A 23,155-nucleotide genomic window follows, 5' to 3' on the forward strand; every position below is an offset into this window, starting at 1 on the left:
TGGGACATCTAGTTCTCTTCCCTCTGTCTATTGTCTGTCCTTGGTGCACCAATCTGTCCATGTCTCTGTTTTTGTTTCATTGTTTGATTGTTTGTTTTGTGCTTCATGTTCCAAAGGAAAAATGGTTGGTCAATCAACTGTTAATTTAGTTTTAACTCATTTTCAAAACAAAAGAGCAGCAGCAGTCTCAATTGGCCTTTGGCCTTTGGCCTTTGGAGTCCTGGAGTCCAGCACAGCTGCAGAAGCCCTGGTAGGGACTGATTGTCTGCACAAGGCACTCTTAAAGGGACCAGAAGTTTCTTGGCTTCTATGGTAAGAGAGCTAATGGATGTTTTGCACCTAGAAAAATCTCTGTGACTGTGATTATTGGGTTCACATAACAAGATGCTCCTCCCTTGAAATTACAGCTAGAAAAAGTAAGAAAATTGTGTTTGGTCTAAATATATAGCCACTTCTTCATGGCAAAAAGATTTGAAATTTAAACAAACATAAAATTTAGGCAGGAGGGACAAGTCCATGCCTATACCCATGAACAGGACATAAATAAAAATAGTTGGTAGTTGTTGGGTCAGCCTAAACAGGCATGCCCAGGGAAGCATGCACAGTGAATTTATTTAATTTTATGTGTAATTAAAATCCTATACATATTCTTGAACTTCCAACAACTCTTTATACAGAGGAAAAAATGGGCTTCTAAACAAAGCCTCTTTTCTAGAAGTGCCCTCCCTGGAAGAGAGGCAGAAAAAGTGTTAGAGGAGAAATAGAAGTCCCTGCCTGCAAGGCTCCAGGCATTGCTGCTGGGTTCAGCCTGCTCTTATTCTGAAGAGAAGTCTTGCTTCCTTGTTTTCTAATATGAAACTCTTGGCTGCTCTCTCTGTTGTGCATTCCATCTACATTATTCACATTGGAATTCAGAAGAACCAAGAGTAAAGCTGGAGACCTCCCCCAGGACATCTGGTGCTCAATACAGGTTCAGTATCTTTAGCTGAAGGGGACCTTTCTCCCCTCCCTAGCCCACCCATCCTAAGGACTCTGCTTCTCTTTGCTACTTGTCTCTTCTTACTTCTTTCATGTTTCCTACGTGTACTGAATAACTTCTTCTTGTTGCTTTTTCTGATATGAGACTCCTTTAGCTTTAGTGCTTTTCTCTCTCTGCTTCCTCTTCTGTCACTACTTATAATCCTTTTTTAATTGCCTCTGCCACCCAGTCTGTGGGTTTCTTTCTCTCTTTCTACTCCTTCTGCTATGGCTGCTGCTTCTGCTTCTGCTGCTGCTGCTTCTTCTTCTTTTTCTTCTTCTTCTTCTTCTTTTTCTTCTTCTTCTTCTTCTTCTTCTTCTTCTTCTTCTTCTTCTTCTTCCTCTTCCTCTTCTTCTTCTTCCTCTTCCTCTTCTCTTCCTCCTCCTCCTTCTTCCTCTTCCTCTTCTTCCTCCTCCTCTTCTTTTTATTTTTTTCTGTCATTTTTTTTGAAACAACAACCTAAGGACAGCTGCCTTTGGTTTGTTCTTAATGTGATACTTACTGATAATTTGGAATAAACAAGGACATCAACTTGTTCCTTTTCCTACAGCCTTTGCCCAAATGAAACCCTTTTACTTCCTCTCTCATGTCAAAAGTCTCCAGAGCTGGTTTTTCTGATGCTGCAATCTGCTACCTGGGAAAGATACAAGTCTTTAAGTATAAGGATGAGGTCTGGAGGATCTTTGTTCTCAGAGCTGCAGAATGCAATGTCTTTTTAACCAAGCAACCTCCCTTTCTTATGAAACCCTGGCATAGCCTTAGGAAACTTGAAGGTTGTTGACCCTTAACTGCCTTCATCCCTTACAGGGGGATTCTTACTCCTACTGCTCAGATACTTGTGGTTTTCTTTGAAATTACTTTATTATTCTTAATTATTATTATGTTCATTACTTTTGTGTCTGAACGTGCATGGTGGTTATGCCTCATGTATGCCATGGCATGCATGGAGAGGTCAAAGAATGGTTTTGGAGGTTGGTTTTGTGTTTCCATCTTTATGTGAGCTCTGGGGGATCAATCTCAGGTTTCCAGTTTTCCACAGAAGTTGTCTTTACCAACCAAGCTACCTCAGGAGTTCAAATAATGGGAATTGAGCCCAGAGCCCTGTACACACTAGCCACAGACTATGCCACTGAGCCATGCTCCCAGCTCATGTGTATTCTATAAAAAGTCTATTAAATCCTCACCCCTAAACAAAGTAGGGACCCCATTGTTTGATGACAGGGTACCAGCTAAGTTGTGAGGAAACTGGCAAGCTAAAACACTAGGTCTAATCACTTGTAAAGGGAGACCATTATTTTGAAGGAGAAACTCGGATCATCGAGCTTATGTTTGAATGGGCTGGTCGATGATAGGAAGGATAGGCCAAGCATGATGGGAGAGAGTTGAGGATCAAGAGAGTGGTCACTGTTCAGTCTCAAGAGGAAGTTCCCTGGTGACACCTAAAGAGATCCAGAACTGCCCCCTGGAGGCTAGAGCAGGCATAGCAAATATGTGACCCCAACCACAGTTGGAGGATTGCTGAGTGGACAGGGTCACTTCACTTGAGGTGGTGCCTCTACCTTTCTGATTCATTTTTCCTCTATTTGTAAGACGGGGAATCAGGCCTATCCTATCCCATTGGATACCCCCTAGGCTCCACCCTGAAGAACTGGGGCAAGGCAACCTGTTTCCTTTTGCAATAAAGCCTGACTCTACTATGAACTGGGGGTAAAAGACTTGTCTTTAAATGGAAGCCAAAATAAATACCATACTACAATTATTGACATGTTTTTCAGGCATTGAAAAAAATAGCAACTTATAAAAATAAAGGCTTATGTTTAAGTCTCTTATGTTAAATACATTACCATCATCCTGCTTGATCTTCTTTGCAAGGGAAAAAGAAAGAAAAAGGTTTTCTTTGTTCTAATTTGTATCCTTAAAGGAAATTCCAACTTCTGCAAAAGCTGCAGATTGGATCACAATATGAAGTTTTTATTCATGTGAGCTAGTCTCTTCTTTTTTTAGCACTTACAAATGATATTAATTAAAAAGTTCTGTGGGGAATGAAATTCAGTACAATCTGGTCTTATTGCAACATGGAGGTCATTAAACTATTTGAAATTTGAAAGGGTGGTAGCCCTTCAATATTAAGTGTACCCTCTGAAAGTCTTATTTATGAATGAGAGCAGTGATCACTCTGAGCTGAGAAAGAACTGGTTTCTGTTGCTCATTGATACCCATTTTAATGTCTGGGAAATGCTTTGCATGTTGGTGGTAGCACAAGGGTCCTGGGTACAGCCTGCTATCACTCATCAGCAAGTCTGTCCAGCAGGCACCAGTAGTTTCTCTGTCCTTGCTTGACCCTCCATGCAAAAGTAACCATTTGCAATCATCTCTCAAAGTCCTTCACTGGGACAGACATTTCGTGTCCCAATCTGCAATTAAAAGATTAGCAGACAAGTAGGTTTTGTTCTCTCTCTCTCTCTCTCTCTCTCTCTCTCTCTCTCTCTCTCTCTCTCTCTCTCAATCTCTCTGTGTGTGTTAATGTGTTCTCTTGTGTGATAATTCATTGTTCAAGGTCTTTGGGAGCTCTTATAATGGCCACACCCATCTGGAATATAAGATTCAGTAACACTCAGAATCGTATGAAACCAATAATCAATATGAAAAACAGAACCAGGTGATTCCTAGAGTCACATGGGAAGTAGGTAACTTGACAGCTTCATCTCCTCCACCCACTCTAACCTCTGGCCTCACCAGATAAATCCTTTCTTGATTCCCATAAAATATTTTCAGATGTTCTTCTAACATTATTTACACAGGGATGGCCCTGGATAGCCTCTCATTTCTTATGTTGTTGTCCATATTCAGTCCCTGCCCCTCTTTTGATGGGCAATCAAATTGGTTTGTTCCAGAATTCAACAGATTACTTTTTAAATAGTTATTCAAAAGGTATTATTGAACTGGCTGCTATTCCAGAGGACCTGGGTTCAATTCTCAGCACCCACATGGGAGCTCACAACTGTCGGTAACTCCAGTTCCAGAGGATATGGCATTCTCACAGAAACACGCATGCATGCAAAAAAGCATCAATGCACCTTCAAAGATTCAAGGCAAATCTTTGTGCTGGAGAGACGGCTCAGGATTTAATACCGTCTGCTCTTCCAGAGTCCCTAGTTCAACTCCCAGCAACCGCATGGTGGCTTAAAACCATGTATGCTGGATCCGATACCCTCTTCTGGCATTCAACTGTACGCCTCTCCTGGACCACATCAGACACATCATAGCCTACACTGGATTAAATGAAACAAGTCTTTTTTAAGTTAAAAAATAAATTACGTGTTACGTATACTAACCGGCTCGCACGATCTTTCTCATGTTTGATTTTTGTCTTGTGTCTTTGATCCTTGTTTTATTTAGTATTCTGCTACAACTGGTGTCTTCAACACCTCCCATCCCCAAAATGTGACTGCTGGTAACTGAGTGATGCTAACCATGACCATCACAATCACCTTCTTTGGAGAAGTCTATGCTTCCTCATCTGGATGTTCTTTGTGACTGTGCCCTCACCCTGCAAGGAATAGGAAGTGAACCACTGACCCTATTCCCTAAAATTTTCAAGAGCCTAATGTTGAAAGTAGGCTAGCTGACCAATAGTGTCTTCAAATCAGGATATAAGGAGTCTTAGGTAACCCCTGAGGCTTAGGTACCAGAGTTATGTTGTAAATATGTTAGTTTGGACTGGGCTCCACAGATTGTGTGTGTGTGTGTGTGTGTGTGTGTGTGTGTGTGTGTGTGAATGTGTGTGTGAATGTATCTATATGTGTATGTGTTTGAATATGTGTGTGTATGTGTTTGAATATGTGTGTGTGAGTGTATGTATGTGTGTGTATGTGTTTGAATATGTGTGTGTGAATGTGTATATGTGTGTGTGTGTGTGTGTGTGTGTGTGTTGGTTACTTGTGATTTTCTCTCTATAATGGCCTAAATCTGCTTCATAGAGAAGTTTTCTTGATCAGGAATACAGATTAAATTTAACTCTGAGAATAAGAACAAGTATTTAGAATGTAGTTATGGGTTATAATGGTTTAATCAAGTGGTGGTTATAGGTTCGGCTCAAAGGTCTATGATTTCACTGTTCCTAGGTAGTTGGCTAGGCTTTGAACACCAGGACTGTTTCCCCCATTGTTGAGTGTGCCTTAAGTCCAATTAGACAGCTGGTGGTTATCACCAAAGTATGAGTGCTCCTACTGTGCACTCAGGGTTATTGAACCACGGTAGTGGTCACTTTAATTGAAATAACTCTGAGCCCTCAGTAGGTTCTGTAGATGCTGGTGGTGGATGAAATAGGTTTTAACATTTGTTCACTCTCACCGGGTCAGTGCTAGGCTTCCCAAACAGGACAGAAAGAACAAGGATGGTTGGCTTTACCTGGATAAGGTCAAACTGCCTTCAGGAATGTCGTCGTATGAGAGTGTATGCCTAGTGGTGTTACACTTTTTCTTAGTGAGCTTTTCAACTTTATGGTTATCTAAATTCTATCCCTTATTTATTACACTGAGTTTTGGGTAAAATAGACTTTCAAAGGATAAAGACCCCTTTTCTAAAAGTGGCCACACATAGGAAAGAGACAACAGAGAGAGAAAGCTGTGCCCGTCAGAATCAAGACCACTGTTGTCCAGCTTGGTGTGCTTTTATTCTGAAGTCTGTCCTTGCTTTCTTGTTTGCTAAACTTCAATGCTAGACTGCTGGCTCAATCGTTGTGCATAAGAACTTAGAGTGCTGTTGAGCTTGAAACAAGGGGAGACTTGAGACACTCCCATCCCTGCAAGATTTCCATCTTGAAAACAATTAGCGATTGTCCCTTAACCTGACAGTAATTCATACATCAAAAAGAAAAGTTTAATTAAAACAAATCATGGATATTAATGATTCACCACAAAATTCTCTTTTATCTTGGTACCATGATCTGTACGGTACCAAGTCACAGGTGAAGTAGTTCTAAATTTCCTATCTTCCCTTTTATATTGGTTAACCATTAACCTGTCACTAGTTAACCATTAGACAGCCATAAGTATTGTTTAATCATTAATCATAGAATAACAAAGATTATTGTCATTAGAGGAGGTGTGCCTCTGGTTATCCATTAGCCAAGAAGTTGATTGTTTCACAAATGTTCAGGAGCTGCAGAACCTGCTTAGAAAGAAGAGTGGTAAGCAATGAGTTCCAAACAGCAACTTGTAAAACTGAACGATGGCCACTTCATTCCTGCATTGGGCTTTGGCACCTATAAACCGGAAGAGGTAAGAATAGTAGTATTGTGGTGGATAGGTCAACAGACAATTGTCTGAGGGTGGGTAGAATCGATGAAGTTGTCAAGTCACTTACTTCCTATGTGACTCTGTGGGAATCAACTGGTTCTGTTTTACTGTGCAAGGTAGAAGATAGTTTGACTTTGCTCTGTATCAAGGTCTTACCAATAATTTCAATAATTGGTCTTGGCTTCTTAGAAGAATCAGTTACCAGTCCAGAACACCATCACCTTCCTTGATTCTCTGCTAATAGCGGAGGAGGGAGGAGGGTCTTCCTCTGTTTATATATTTTCCCCTATTAAATAATATAAGACTGAGGGAAATCAGCATGTTGAATGTTTATAAAATGTTCAAGGACTATTGCAGATCTATGTTAGGGAGCTGTCAGTAAAATTCACAGGTAATGCTGCACTTGGGTTAAGTAAATCCTCCATTTATGACTTTCAACTGTGGGGACTGAGGGGACACTGCAAAGGGATGATGGTGGAAATGGTAAGGGTGACATGCTGGCTGGTTTTTGCTACTGTGCCTTCAGTGTAGAATTCAGTAGTCCAGAAAGTTCTCTGAAATGAAGTGACCAAAGAGGAGAGTCTGCACACCTGGAAGGAATTTCATATTTTCAAATCTTCCTTAGATCCCGGAATTTTAAAATAAGTGAATTATTCCTTTAACTTTGAATTCGTACGTTTCTTATCTCTAAGATTGACAAAGATATGTAGGGAGGACCAATGGCCAAACTGCCCTGAATGCAATTTACCATGTCTGAAATATTCAAAGAGCAAGAGTGAAGAAATATGATGAGACTTAATTACTTTATAGGATAAAAGTAGACTACACAAAGGGAAAGAGGCAAGGCTGGAGAGCTGGCTCAATGGTGAAGAGCATTGGCTGCTCTTGCAGAGACCAGGGTTCGATTCCCAGCAGCCATATGGTGGTTTACAACCATCCATAATTCTAGTAATCCAACATGGGCCTCCAAGGGCACAGACTGCATGTAATTCGCAGACATAATGTAAGGCAAACAATCACACATAAAATTAATCCAAAATATAGTTTAGAAAAAGAAAGAGAAGACAAGTGTCACGAGGTCTCAGCCTGAGTAGGTTTGCAGCAAGACAACCTGAGGAGGCTTCAGGGCTGTGCACTGAGAGTCACCATTTAACTTACTATAACTTCATGGAGAGAAGAACTTATAGACCAGGTGGACCTTGTACTCACAGAGATCGACTTTCCTCTGCTTTGTGAGCATTGGTATTCAAGGTAGTGTACCATGCTCTTCTCTGAAGTTTTTAATATAATTGCAAAAGAGGTTTGACTCTATTCTTTAACATATGACTGTTTGCAGCATTACTCAAATCTGGCAGAGTAGGCAATAATTTTAAATTTAAGTCAGGTTATATCTTCACTAAATAAAGTAACTTTTGTTTTAAGGACCAACAACCCAACATGGATAATCATTTACAAAATGAGGAACAACCAGCTCTCTCTAAACAGATGAGATTTCCCATATATTGTTACAATTGGATGCAGAAAATAACTCAGTATTTCCTAGGAGTTTTCACTAAGGGAAGACAGATAATCTAGCACTAAACTTGTATTTCTTCTCTGTTTTGTTCCAAGCACCCTTCCTCTGTGGTGTTGTATCTGTGACCCACTGCATAAATTGTAACAGGACTATTCCTATATACTCAGTCCCGTAAACCTTTCTAGAATAATCACTGAGTGTGAGGTCTATTTGAGGTGATCTGATGTCACTGATGGACAATTGCTATGTGGGTATGCAAAGGTCATGAATGTGAACTTCTGGTGATTACCCAGGAAAGACCCAGTGAAATTAACACTACCTCAAAAGCTCACCTAACCTGAGATATGAGGAAAAGATGATTCTCCTGAATCACTCTTGTGTATTTGATCTCCACAATTCCTGTTGTAGATTCTGTTATTTTACAGGCAGTGGACAGGGATTTCAGTGGACAGGAGCAAGACTCTTATTAAGCACTAAGGCAGTATGAAAATGCCCTCAGAATGTATAATTCCTTCTACCTTAGAGAACTGACCGTTGGATCTACTTGTGCCACTCTCCTTTGTGTCTTTAAATACTTCCTTTGTTCTTCCTTCAGGTTCCTGAAAATAAACCACTGGAGGCTATCCATTTAGCTGTAGAGGCTGGGTTCCGCCATATTGATACTGCCTATGTGTACCAAACTGAAAACCATGTAGGGCAGGCTATTAAAAGCAAGATTGCAGCTGGCATTGTGAAAAGAGAAGACATATTCATCACTACAAAGGTATTGTGTGTGCAGTGCTTAGGTGTACAGATTAGTTACAATGTAATATAAGCAAGCAAACACTTACTTGATTGGATTATTAATTTGGAAAATATACATTCTTGTTCAACTCTTAATTGCATATAATTCATAGGTGAGTTCCAATAGGAAAAGCAAAAAAGAAGATTATGGCTTCCTACTATCTATGAATGCATAGTTCAAAGTCCTTTGTTTTTCCAAGCCTTGATTATATTTTATCATGGGCTATGGATTCAATAAACCATGACATTGTGACTTTTAGATCTCCTAGATAGCTTTACAATATGTTGTTTTCCAAAAACTATCTTTTACCTATAAACATCAAATAGCAATAAAAAGCAACTTTCATATTAATGATTAAAGTGAATGTACTTGTATCCATCACAGATTAGAACATTCACATGGTGCTTCTGTTCAATGGTATAGGCTGCCAATTCCTTAATGGAAGAAAAGATTGAATAATTAGATAAATAATCGGTTTCTTATCTCCGTAGGATACAATCCAGAGGCTGAAGATTATTATTAGTTGATGGGAGTTTGATCTGTTGAGAAAATGTCTTTCATTTTTGAAAGATTGAAAGCATCTTATAATGATGATGATATGGATAAATCACATTAATGGAAGCCACAGAACAAAAAAATGTATTTATTAGTACTTTCTGTATAGTGCAAAATGTATCACTATTATGTAACACAAAACCTCCACATGTGAAGAATTTACTAATCCAGGATTACTTTCACTCTTTTATGCAAGTAGCTTTGGTGCACTTTCCATAGACCAGAGATGGTTCTATCTAGCTTGGAAAAATCATTGAAAAACCTCCAGCTGGATTATGTTGACCTCTATATTATACATTATCCAATGCAAATGAAGGTAAGCAATTTAAATGACCAGACTTGATCAACTTTGGCAAGGGCGGGGCTACTATTTTTCCCAATGATCAAGAAAGGTTTCTATTATATTTTCCTGTAATCTCAGTTGCTGTGTTATGTAGTCTATTTGATGTAGATTAGACAAAAGATCATAACATGGGAAGCCCAAACAATTTCTAGAATTATAGATTTAGAACTGATCTTCAAAAATGCCACTGTTGAAGCATTTCTTATATTGCATTAGTAGATATTTGGATTTATTCAGTGTTTCCTTGTGACATTGAGATAGTTCAAGTTTCTGGGTTATTACCTTCTTATAGCATCTGTGAATTTTCTACCCTCAAAATTAGTATTGAATATCACCCTGATTTACATCCTTAGTGAATCTAGTTGCCTTTTGCCCAGATAGAGAAAGACCACTGATGGCCAGGGTCAGGACTCAAATTCATTATTGCTGGAAATAATAGGAAGTTTGTATGACTACTGAATTTCTCAAAGATAGAGAAATATCTCAGCAGATACTGTGTACTGGTCCTGCCAGTACAAAGTTGAACAGTCCTCTGAGGCGGGAGTGAGGATTATAGAAAAGACAGAAAAGAAGACTCCGAGACAAAGGTTAGAAATGGGAGGACTGTCCAGTCGGTACTGCAGCAGATTTGAGTTTAGCTCTCTTAGGCTTTATATACTTTACAGCATCGTGGTTTACAATGTCACCACCCACAGAGACAATGGCTGGTGTATATTCGATATCTGTACGCATCCCAAGGCCTCCCTATTCCTCCCTGTTCCTTCCTCCAAGATTAACAGAACATTCAGCCCCTTTCCTTGAGCTTCAAGTGTATCCTCTCTTATTGTTTTATGTATCAGCAGGCCAGGAAATCTGCTAGCAGACCCTGACCTGACTTGACTCTGCCAGACAGGCTGTCACAGAACTAGGCAAAATGGCTCCCGACACAGAAGTATCAATGAGAAGTGACAAAATAATAGATATCAGCTAGGAGACCACAGGCAGATCTGTGAGAATACTGTATAATAATAATAATAATAGTAATAATAATAATAGATATTTAAAAATGCATGATTTATTCAAGAGACTAAATCATGCACCTAAAAATACTCCTTATAATTCCATATGCAAATCATTCTGTAAATATAAATATGTAGAATGATGCTCTGCTTAATATTTAGTGTTCCAGTTCTAGCTATTCCTATGAGACACCCATGTTTACTCAGATCAACATGCAGACTGCTTCTATTCCAGTCGGGGGAAGATATGTTTCCAGAAGATGAGAATGGGAAAACATTATTTGACACAGTGGATCTCTGTGCCACATGGGAGGTGAGTAGTTGGAAGAGGAACAACGGAGGTGAGGAAGGGACCGCGGGGTATAGGAGAATATTGGAATGTGCCTATGGGTGTAGGCTTTCTTCAGATTTACAGTTTGTGTTATTGGAGTTCGTACGACATTATAGTGGGAAGTGGAGTATTCAGGACAACAGGAATGACTAGATTCTACCATGATACTCAGTGTGATCATCACTGCTTCTTAGGAGGGACCCAGGGATTCTGTATGGTTGACACTTCCTTCCTCTGTTATCTTCAGGGATCATTCAGTCAGTGTCTCCCCAGGTCGACTTTTTCAGCATTAGTGTGATGATCAAATTCAGAGTCTTTCACACTCTGGCAAGGGCTCTGCCAATGAGCTATATGTGAAGAGTTGGATACTGTTCTTTTAACTATCTTGATAAAAATACAACTCTTAACAACTTCTTCCGGGCTGGGACGATGGCTCGGTGGTTAAGAGCACTGACTGCTCTTCCAGAGGTCCTGAGTTCAATTCCCAGCAACCACATAGTGACTCACAACCATCTGCAATGGGATCTGGTGACCCCTTCTGGTGTGTCTGAAGACAGCGACAGTGTACTCACATAAATAAAATAAAGAATTTATCTAAAAAAAACAAAAAAACAAAAACAAACAAACAAACAAACAAAACAACTCTTTCATTCCTAGGCCATGGAAAAGTGTAAGGATGCGGGATTGGCCAAGTCCATTGGGGTGTCCAACTTTAACCGCAGGCAGCTGGAGAAAATTCTGAATAAGCCAGGCCTCAAATACAAGCCTGTGTGCAACCAGGTGAGAACTCTTTACCTCACATTTCCTATTTCTATTCTGATGCCTCCAGTCTGGTTGCCGCTTTTTAATTCATCTTATTTTCATAGAAAAGAAGATTCTAAGATCAGTGATACTTAGAGATTTTAAAATATAGTCTTGGATTATTAAAATTTTGTGAAAATGAGGGCATACATTGTGCCCAAGAGGTACAGAATGTGAAGATTTTAAGTGTTCCTGGAAGCAGTTGTCAGTAGGCGTATTTAAGGATAAAAGTAGATTCATCCTGATCTGGAAAATATATCTCCATATATACATATATATGTATATGTACATACATTTCTTACTACTTTTTAATTAAATAAAATGAATATACATTTATTTTTGTAATATATATTAAATATACATTTATATATATTTATATTATTTGAATTATAGTTATGATATAAAATATTTAATTATAGTTATATAAATATTTCATATCCGATTTAAAAAAACAAAGAGAAAAGATATAATACACAAGAGTTTAAATGTTTGTACCACAGAGAAGCAATAAATGTTTAAGATTACCAAAAAAATAATTATAAAAATATAATATATACACCATGTAAAATATGTAATAATATAGTAAATACAAATTAAATGTAAAACAGAAATATAAGTATTTTCTTTAATTTTTAAAATTGCATTTGTGTGTATGTGTTTATGCTTGTATGTGTGTGTGTTTATGTTTGTGTGTGTGTGTGTGTGTGTGTGTGTGTGTGTGTGTGTGTGTGTGTGTGTATGTCTGTTATGGTAGATATGTGGAGGACAGAAGATAATATGTGGGTTTCACGGAGCAAGCTCAGTTCTGGCTTGGCAGCAAAGATCTTAACCCACTGCACCATGTCACTGGCCCTATTACTGCAACATTCTTATGAACTTGCTCAAAGCAGATCCTCTGATTTTCACGTTCAGAGAGCTTAGAAAACATCTCCCAAGAGTGAAGATGTTATCAGACACTGTTAAATTTCTGTTTAGAGACATTAACAATAGTTCTCTTACATAATTTGAATATGCCTATATTTAAATTTCTCAGTGATTTCTAGAGGCATCTTCAAGCCAGCACTATGCTTTCTGTTTGTAATGCAAGATAGAATTAAACTCCAAGATATGATTCATAGAATTGGATTGTCACAGGAAAATTATTTTGTGTCATATCGATCATATAGAAATGAAATTAAGTGTTAAAGACACAGAGGAAATTATATTGATAAACTAAACACAATACATTTTCTTATTAAGCTACTTACCTTTAATGTTTCTCTGTTACATTAACGTTAGCATCTCATATAATCATATATCTTTGTCCGTCTACAGGTGGAATGCCATCTCTACCTGAACCAGAGCAAGCTGTTGAACTACTGTAAGTCAAGGGACATTGTTCTAGTTGCCTACTGTGCTCTTGGATCTCAACGACCTAAACGATGGTAAGACATTTATTTCAAACACCAGTTGGGGAAGTCTTCCCAGTACTATAAACTCAATTTTCAGAAGCTCAGTTTGAACTTGCTCAGAGAGAGGGTAGAATTTGCATTTTGTGGGAGATCTCAATGGTGGAAATATAGCTGGTCCAAGGAGTCCTCTGAAGACCCCCTGGATTTGAGAAGGTACCCTATGAGTTCCAAAGCCTCCTAAAGACTCTCAACTTTTGAAACTAAAGATTTCTGCCTCTTCTTCCAGGGTAGACCCAAGCTCCCCAGTTCTCTTGAATGATCCAGTTCTTTGTGATGTGGCAAAAAAGCACCAGCGAAGCTCTGCTCAGATTGCCCTTCGCTACCAACTTCAACGTGGAAATGTCGTTCTTGCCCAGAGTTACAAAGAGAATGAGATAAAAGAGAACATACAGGTGAATAGGGAGTCCGTGGACATCTGGGACTCTATACACTGTCTCACTATCTCGCTACTATTTTCTTCTTTGAAATCTCTCAAGGCATTTTTGTTTTTTGAGTCAATCTCCTTCGCATTTCCTAAACATGTGAAATTTCATTTGCATTCAGAAGTGCTCTGAACTAAGCTCAAATGTCAAGCTAACCTTGATAGACTTAGATTTAGAGAGAGCACAAAGATTTAGGATCCAGCATTAAGTCAGACTTGCACTGTGAACAGCACCTTTGCAGTGGATCTCTGCACTTTGCTGAAATGAGACTGTAAGTGTGGATAGCTATTTTGATATGATTATTGTTGCTTTATTTTGTACTCTGCCTGCATAGTCACATATTTTATTTTTTATTTTATTTTTGTTATTCATTTTTAAGTTTATGTATATAGATGTTTTGGCTGCATATATATCTATATAGCTGTGCATGCCTGGTGCTTGCTGGCAGAAGGCAGAAAATGGTATCATACATACTAGAACTACAGTTGTGGATGGTGGTGGGCTGCCCTGTGGGCACTGGAAATCGAACTTGCCCAGAAAGAGTAGCTGGTGCTCTAAACCACTGAGCCCTCGCTCCAGGCCTGTACTCATACATTGTAATGTGGATGTATTTATTTCTTGTGAACTTGCTTCACTGACTAAGTGAATATTCTTTTCTTGAAGATTTGCCTATGCAGATGATCTTTAATTTTCTTTTTATTGGATATTTTATATATTTACATACTGAGTAGATTAAGCAGGGTGTATTTGTGTGTGCGTGTGTGTATTTGTATATGTGTAGTGATAGAACAAGAGAACATGAATATGGGAGAGACTAACAGGGATACATGTGAGACTCCTAGAGAGGAAGAGAAAAGTGGTAGTGAAAGTATGTAATTATATTTTAATTAAGAGTTAAAAATATGGGCTGAGCCAATCCCACAGCTTTCTGTACCCAAATCCCATGGGGGAGAGAACTGGACTCTCAGAAGTACAGACAACCTGAGAGCTCAGAGGAGACAACTACTTTTGCTCATATCCCTGGCCCAAGAGGAACCCACCTAGTGCCCTCTGTGCCCTCTGTGCACAGAAACCTAGGAGCAGTTAGGGGCCGGACTCTTCCAGTTTTTGCCACTCCCAGAGCTGAAAACCAGTCATCAGAAGTGCTGACACGCCTGAAAGCAGAGGTAAGACCAGTTCTTCTGTTCCAAGCAACCTGCCTAGAAGCCTCAGGACTTATAGGAGCAGTCTCAAACAGGACCCTTCCAGTTTCTGCTGTGCCCAGAGCTGACCCAGCCCCACAGCGATCTGTACTGAGAACTGGCTGAGAGAAAACAAGAACATAGGCATGCTAACACACAGGCTTACAGGTGGGTCAAGTCACTGACAGAGACAGCAAGACAAGCTAATACCAGAGATAACCTGATAGTGAAAGACAAGCACAGGAACCTAAGCAACAGAAACAAAGATTACTTGGCATCATCAGGGCCCAGTTCTACTACCAAAGCAAATAATGGATATCCAAATACACCAGAAAAGCAAGATTTGGATTTAAAATCACATCTTATGATGATGATAGAGGATGTTAAGAAGGACAAAAATAACTCCCTTAAAGAAATGCAAGACAACACAGGTAAACAAATAGAACCCTTAAAAAGGAAACACAAAAAAATCCCTTAAAGAATTACAGGAAAACACAAGCAAATAGGTGAAGGAATTGAACAAAACCATCCAGGATTTAAAAATGGAAATAGAAGCAATAAAGAAAGCAAAAAGGAAGACAACCCTGGAGATAGAAAACTTTGGAAAGAGATCAGGAGTCATAGACACAAACAACACCAACAGAATACACGAGATAGAAGAGAGAATCTCAGGAGCAGAAGATACCATAGAAAACATTGACACAACTGTCAAAGATAATGTAAGATGCAAACAGCTCCTAACCAAAAACATCCAGGAAATCCAGGACACAATGAGAAGATCAAACCTAAGGAAAATAGGTATAGAAGAGAGCAAAGGGAACTTAAAGGGAAAGTAAAAATCTTCATTAAAACTATAGAAGAAAACTTCCCTAACCTAAAGAAAGAGATGCCCATAAATATAGAAGAAGCCTACAGAACTCCAGATGGATTGGACCAGAAAGGAAATTCCCCCCATCACATAATAGTCAAAACACCAAATGCACAAAACAAAGAAAGAATATTAAAAGCAGTAAGGAGAAAAGGCCAATTAACATAAAAGGAAGAACTATCAGAATTGCACCAGAATTCTCAACAGAGACTGTAAAAGCCAGAAGACCCTGGGCACATGTCATACAGACACTAAAAGAACACAAATGCCAGCCCAGGATACTATATCCAGCAAAACTCTCCATTAACAGATGAAGAGAACAAGATATTCCATGACAAAACCAAATTTACACAGTATCTTTCCACGAATCCAGTCCTACAAAGGATAATAGATAGAAAACTCCAACCCAAGGAGGGAAACTACACCCTAGAAAAAGCAGAAAAGTAATCTCCTTGTAAAGAAACCAAAAGAAGAGAGCCACACAAACATAATTACACTTCTAATGCCAAAAGTAACAGGAAACAACAATCACTATTCCTTAACATCAATAGACTCAATTCCCCAATAAAAAAGAAAACATAGACTATCAGACTGGATATGTAAAGAGGATCCAGCATTTTGCTGCATGCAGGTATCACACCTCAATGACAAAGACAGACACTAGCTCAGAATAAAAGGCTGGAGACAATTTTCCAAGAAATTGGTACCAAGAAACAAACTGGAGTAGCCATTCTAATATTGAATAAAATCAACTTTCAACCAAAAGTTATCAAAAAAGGTAAGGAAGGACACTTCATATTCATCAAAGGAAAAATCCACCAAGACAAACTCTCAATCCTGAACATTAATGCTCCAAATGCAAGTGCACTTATATTCATAAAAGAAACCTTACTAAAGCTCAAAGCACACATTGAACCTCACACAGTAATAGTGGGAGACTTCAACACCCCACTCTCAGCAGTGGACAGATCATGGAAACAAACTAAACAGAGACACAGTGAAACTAACAGAAGTTATGAACCAAATGGATTTAACAGATATTTATAAAAAATTTCACCTTAAAACAAAAGGATGCACCTTCTCAGAACCTCATGGTACCTTCTCCAAAATTGACCATATAATCTCAACAGATACAAAAAGATGGAAATAATCCCACGTACCCTATCAGGTCACCACAGACTAAGTCTGGTCTTCAATAACAACAAAAACAAAAGAAAGCCCATATATACATGAAAATTGAACAATGCTCTACTCAATGATAATTTAGTCAAAAAAGAAATAAAGAAATTAAAGTCTTTTTAGAATTTAATGAAAATGAAGGCACAACATACCCAAACTTATGGGATACGATGAAAGCAGTGCTAAGAGGAAAACTCAGCTCTGAGTGCCTGCAAAAAGAAACTGGAGAAAGCATACATTACCAGCTTGACAGCACACCTAAAAGCTCTAGAACAAAAGGAGAGAAATATATCCAAGAGGTGCAGATGGCAGGAAATAGTCCAACTCAGAGCTGAAATCAACGAAGTAGAAACAAAAAACGTATACAAAGAATCAACAAAACCAGGAGCTGGTTCTTTGAAAATATCGACAAGGTAGATAAACCCTTAGCCAGACTAACCAGAGGGCACAGAGAGTATATACAAATTAAGAAAAATCAGAAATGAAAAGGGAGACATAACAACAGAATCTGAGGAAATTCAAAAGATCATCAGATCCTACTAAAAAAGACTATATTTGACAAAAAATGGAAAACTGGAAGAAATGGACAATTTTCTAGGCAGATACCAGGTACCAAAGTTCTATCAGGATCATGTAAACCATCTAAACAGTCCCATAACTCCTAAGGAAATATAAGTAGTTTTTAAAAGTCTCCCAACTGAGAAAACCCCAGGACCAGATGGGTTTAGTGTAGAATTCAATCAGACATTCATAGAAGACCTCATACAATATTGTCCAAATTATTCCACAAAATAGAAACAGACAGAGCACTAGCTAATTTCTTCTATGAAACCACAATTATGCTTATACTTAACAACACAAAGACCCAACAAAGAAAGAGAACTTCAGACTAATTTCCCTTATCAATATGAAAACAAAAATACTCAATAAAATTCTTGCAAACAGAATCCAAAAACACATCAAAACCATCATCCATCATAATCAAGTAGGCTTCATCTCAGGAATGCAGGGATGGTTCAATATATGCAAATACATGAACATAATACACTACGTAAATAAATTCAAAGAACAAAACCACATGATCATCTCATTAGATGCTGAGAAAGCATTTGACAAAATTCACACCCCTTAAGGTCTTAATGTTAAAAGTCTTAGAAAGATCAGGAATTCAAGGTTTATACCTAAACATAATAAAAGCAATATACAGCAAACCAGTAGTCAACTTCAAACTAAATGGACAGAAACTTGAAGCAATAGCACTAAATCAGGGACTTGACAAGGCTACCCACTCTCTCCCTACTTATTTAATTTAGAACTCAAAGTCCTAGCCAGAGCATTCAAAAACAAATGGAGGTCAAAGGGATATAAGTTGGAAAGGAAGAAATCAAAATATCACTATTTGCAGATAATATGATAGTATACTTAATTGACCACAAAAGGTTCACCAGAGAACTACTAAGCCTGGTAAGTTTCAGCAAAGTGGATGGGTGTAAAATTAACTCAAACAAATCAGTAACCTTCTTCTACTCAAAGAATAAACAGGCTAAGAAAGAAATTAGAGAAATAACAACCTTCACAATCATCACAAATAATCTAAAAACCTCTGTGTGACTCTAATCAAGCAACTGAAAGATTTGTATGACAAGAACTTCAAGTCTTTGAAGAAAGAAATTGAAGATTTCCAAAGATGGATAGACCTCCCATGCACGTGGATTGGCAGGATAAATATAGTAAAAATGGCCATTTTGCTGAAAGCAATTAAATGCAATTGCTATCAAAATTCCAACTCAATTCTTCATAGAGTTGGAAAGAGCAATTTGTAAATTCATTTGGAATAACAAAAGACCCAGGATAGTGTAAACTATCCAAAACAATAAAAGAACTTCAGGGGGAATCACCATCCCTGACCTCAAGCTGTATTACAGAGCAATAGAGATTAAAAAAACTGTGTGGTATTTGTACAGAGACAGGCAGGTAGATCAGGGGAATACAATTGAAGACCCAGACATGGCCCCACACACCTATGGTCACTTGATCTTTGACAAAGAAGCTAAAAAAATCCAGTGGAAAAAAACATTTTCAACAAATGATGCTGGTTCAACTGGAGGTCAGCATGTAGAAGAATACAAAATGACCCATTTTTTCTCCTTGTACAAAGCTCAAGTCCAAGTGGATCAAGGACCTCCACATAAAACCAGATACACTGGGACTAATAGAAGAAAAAGTGGGAAGAGCCTCCAACACATGGGCACGGGAAAATTTCCTGAACAAAACACCAATGGCTTATGCTTTAAGATCAAGAATTGACAAGTTGAACCTCATAAAACTGCAAAGCTTCTGCAAGGCAAAAGACATTGTCGTTAGGACAAAACAGTAACCAACAGATTGGGAAAAGATCTTTACCAATCCTACATCTGATAGAGGGCTAATATCCAATATATACAAAGAATTCAAGAAGTTAAACTCCAGAGAGCCAAATAACCCTATTAAAAATGAGGTACAGAGCTAGACAAAGGATTCTCAACTGAGGAATATCAAATGGCTGAGAAGTACCTAAAGAAATGTTCAACATTCTTGTCATCAGGGCAATGCAATCAAAACAACCCTAAGATTCCACCTCACACCAGTGAGAATGGCTAAGATTAAAAACTCAGGTGACACCAGATGCTGCCGAGCATGTGGATAAAGAGAAACACTACTCCATTGTTGGTAGATTTGCAAGCTGGTACAAGTACTCCAGAAATCCGTCTGGAAGTTCCTCAGATAATTAGACATCGCACTTCCTAAGGACCCAGCTATACCACTCCTGGGCATATACCTAAATGATGCTCCAACATATAACATAGACACATGCTCCACTCTGTTCATAGCAGCCTTATTTATAATAGCCAGAAGCTGGAAAGAACCCAGATGCCCTTCAACAGAGGAATACAAAAATACAAAAAATGGATACAAAAAATATTGTACATCTACTCATCTATCAAAAACAATGACTTAATGTATTCTCAGTTCTTTAGTTCTTTAAAATCTAAAGAAAAGTTCACTCACTGCTTTTTACTAGGTGGATCCACTGTTAGAGTGTTGACATTTTCAGCTTGCTTTCTTCCCTTCTTCCCTTCTTTCTTCCCTCTTTTTTCCCTCCCTCCCTTCATCCCTTCTCATTTCCCCTTCTGTTTTCCTTATCTCTCCCTACCTTCCTCTGTTGTATTTATTTATCACTAATTTTTAGAGAAAGAAAAGGATTAGTTTTAAAAAAATTAGTAAAAATTATTTTATATTCATGGAGGATATCCTCTACAAGTCAAACCCTTTGTTCCTTGGAAATTATAAAATTAATACTTGTCTAATTCTTGGATGAAGTTGTGTTGTAAAGAACATTGTTAATATTTTGACAGTTCATCATGTGGATTATAGAAAGCTGATTGCACTCACATAAATATTCAAATTTTATGGTTCAGAAAATTGCTTTAGTGTCCTTGGAAACCATCTCTGTGGTCTTTGAATAGCATCAAATTTGCATCAGCTGAAGCTCCCTTTGTCTATATTGTGCTGCTTCATCATGTGAGAAAAATGATTTCTTTAATCTGCTATCTGACACGCTTTGAATACTCGACATCTTTAATACATTTTAGAACATGTTTTGTATATTTTTAAAAAATCGCCTTCCAGAATGAAATGTGATTCACTTGGGTTTTGAGAATCGCAAATGTGGAGTGTCCTAAAGTGTTGCTAATTCTTCAACAGGTGTTTGAATTTGAGCTGCCTTCAGAAGATATGAAAATCCTAGATAGCCTGGACAGAAATTTAAGATATGCACCTGCTCCATTGTAAGTCACTCTGATTAATATGCCACAATTTATTTTACTTTGTGTCTTTTCCTTTCCAGTGAATGCTTGTTCAGAAAACCAAAAACTTCATTAGTGTTTTGAAAGCTGCCATTAATACAGTTATTTTAACAATTGTTACTTTTCATTTTTGACTTAAAAATGTTAATACTGAAGATAAAAGTTATGCAGAAAGAGATGTAAAACCAAGGGAAAAATAATTGGGGCAGGGGCAACCCCTCATTGATTAAAGACAGTCACTAAAAATGTTTCTCGCCAGGTTTTGACACATATTGTCCCATGGAGGCCATGGTATTAAAGGGGTAAATGGTTTGCAAAGACAAACATGTGTACTATCATTGCTAAATGTGTTGTTTATTAATAGACCAAAATGAAGGATAACATGGGACATTGGGTGGAAAGTCAGAGAGTGGCAAACACTCAGGAATTCCGACCACCTATTAAATAGTTTAGTAAGTAATGATTTTTGTCAGTTTATGGTTTTTAAGGTTGCTAAGGCATAAAGATCTACAAATTATCTGATAACCTTGCTCATTAGACAGAGAAATCTATCTTATCAATGACATTCTTTATCCGAATGAAACAAAATGTGTTGCATTTGATGGGTAGTGCATAAAAATGAATGAATTAAAAGCTGCATTATCCACATTACTGTGTAATGGCTAATGTTCAGACTCGATATAACAGGATATTCCCTTTACGCCTTTACTGGCTGAATGAAATGTGGCCCGATCTTGCCTCTGTGCTTTGGCAGACTGACTGTAGAAGCCAAAAGAAAGGAGCGTTTTGTGAATGTCTGTCTCCCTATATCATTCTGATCTTGGCAAGGACATTTAATTTGAAATTTTCAGTTATAATATTTTTAAAACATTTCCTTCATAGTCAAGTTTATGAAAATAAAAAAATAGCATATTCCACAATCGGGCAGGAAAACAACGTGGTCAACTCGAGTGATAACGTCATAGATTTCTGCTTTTGCCACCATAGAAATAAATCCAAGTGTTAATGTTTTACACTTTTCTTTTCTTTTTTAGTGGCCAGGGACACCCGGAATATCCCTTTTCTGATGAATTTTAATGTGGAGACCTGTGACCTGATTTCTCCACACAGTCTCAATGTCCCCAGTGCGAATGCTGATAGGCATTACATCCCAGATGCTGCTGAGTTGACATATTCTGTCACTTCTACTCAGACTGAGCTGCCTGACCAGACTCTTTCATCCAGAACTGGGTCCACCAGTCCAGAATATAAATCATTACATTTTCAACATTCTTTGAAAGAACGCTTGTTATAAAGTTCTTTGGTCAGGATTGTCAGTGTTTCTTGTGTGGTTTGTTTCTTTTTGAATCATTGATACCAAAGATTAACTTCTGTGGAAGCCTGGGGATAGAGTTTAGGAAGGGATAACCTATGGGGAAGTGGTGGATGGAGACATTTGGGTCTAGGGAAATTGCACTTAGCAGGTATTTAGGAAAGGGCTCATCTGGCCTGTGACACATTGCATGTAGTTCATTGTTCTCAGTATGGAAGGTGAGAAATTCTTAGAAAGACAGACCAGAAATGCCTGGCTTTCCCTCACAGCATCTAAATAATAGAGTTCTGGATTGGTGGGTGAGACACAACAGAAATAGTATGGACCCATGAGGTGACAGGAAAGTTGAACAAGGGCCTGATCTTTGGGTATAGCAATATTTCATTCAGAGTCATTCTGATGCTATGTTGCTTTAGCAGGGTAAGAGTTCTAAGTTCCCCCTGGTTCCCAGGACCTATCTAGTCCCAGGTTCTAGGCCTCACAAACAGTGTCAGGTATGGGTAGAACTTGTAGAGTAGGCCTTAATTCTAACAAAGCATAGTTGGCTCCTTCCATAACAATTGTACCACTGTTCCACAACTATGTCTTGCAGGCAAGTTACTGTTGCAGGTTTCAGGGTTGTAGCTGAGTGATATTTATTGACGATCACTTTTCTCCTCTGAGAGCATAAAAGGTACTCTCTAGCACCGTTAATGCTATTCAGTAGGTTGAAACTCATAGTTGGGCCCCAGATTTATTCCTCCATGTTACCTGACATAAGTATCCTCTTATTTGGTTTCATTTTCATAATAATAAAGTACAACTTCAAGTAAATGCAACTTCCATAAAAACACCAAAAAAATAATAATAAAAGTGTGGCAGTATGAAGTTTCACATTCACTTATGGAAACATCAATGATCTACTTGATGTTGGCTAAGTAACATTATCCAGACTCTTGAAAACAGCCAAAAGTCTACAGCAATAAAATAAATTGCCAAACAAGAAATGAGATTTCACTTGGTAGACAATATGACTGTGTTATACCCAGCCTTACAAAACATGCCCAGTGAGATCTTCACCCTGGGTCCCATCCACAGCTGCATTAGTCAGGGCTCTCTAGAGTCACAGACCTCATAGAATGAATCTCTCTATAGGAAGGGAATGTATTGGAATGACTTACTGGGCACAGTCCACTTAACCCAATAATGGCCAGCTGTGAATAGGAAGTCCAAGAATCAAGTAGTTACTCCGTCCCAGGAGGCTGAGTGGTT

At 38.3% G+C, this 23,155-nt stretch overlaps 1 protein-coding gene and 1 long non-coding RNA gene across 23 annotated transcripts in view; one reads left to right on the forward strand and one right to left on the reverse strand.

Annotated features, from left to right (window-relative positions):
• LOC134482872 (uncharacterized) overlaps positions 1-23,155 on the reverse strand; it is a 51,962-nt gene that overhangs the window by 21,440 nt on the left and 7,367 nt on the right. The gene's annotated exons all lie outside the window — the stretch shown is intronic.
• On the forward strand, positions 859-21,902 carry Akr1c19 (aldo-keto reductase family 1, member C19). 2 transcript variants are annotated; one of them, NM_001100576.1, is made up of 10 exons: positions 859-970; positions 6,179-6,300; positions 8,430-8,597; positions 9,373-9,489; positions 10,750-10,827; positions 11,503-11,625; positions 12,961-13,070; positions 13,324-13,489; positions 20,492-20,574; positions 21,627-21,902. In NM_001100576.1, exons 2-10 carry the CDS (start codon positions 6,217-6,219, stop codon positions 21,667-21,669), a joined length of 972 nt encoding a protein of 323 aa, NP_001094046.1. In that variant the 5' UTR covers positions 859-970; positions 6,179-6,216; the 3' UTR covers positions 21,670-21,902. The 2 variants fall into 2 exon arrangements, with proteins under 2 accessions (NP_001094046.1, XP_038951702.1); XM_039095774.2 differs by lacking the exon at positions 859-970 and having other exon boundaries at positions 993-6,300.

This window comes from Rattus norvegicus, chromosome 17 (genome assembly GCF_036323735.1).
Source record: "Rattus norvegicus strain BN/NHsdMcwi chromosome 17, GRCr8, whole genome shotgun sequence".
Classification (NCBI taxonomy): domain Eukaryota; kingdom Metazoa; phylum Chordata; class Mammalia; order Rodentia; family Muridae; genus Rattus; species Rattus norvegicus.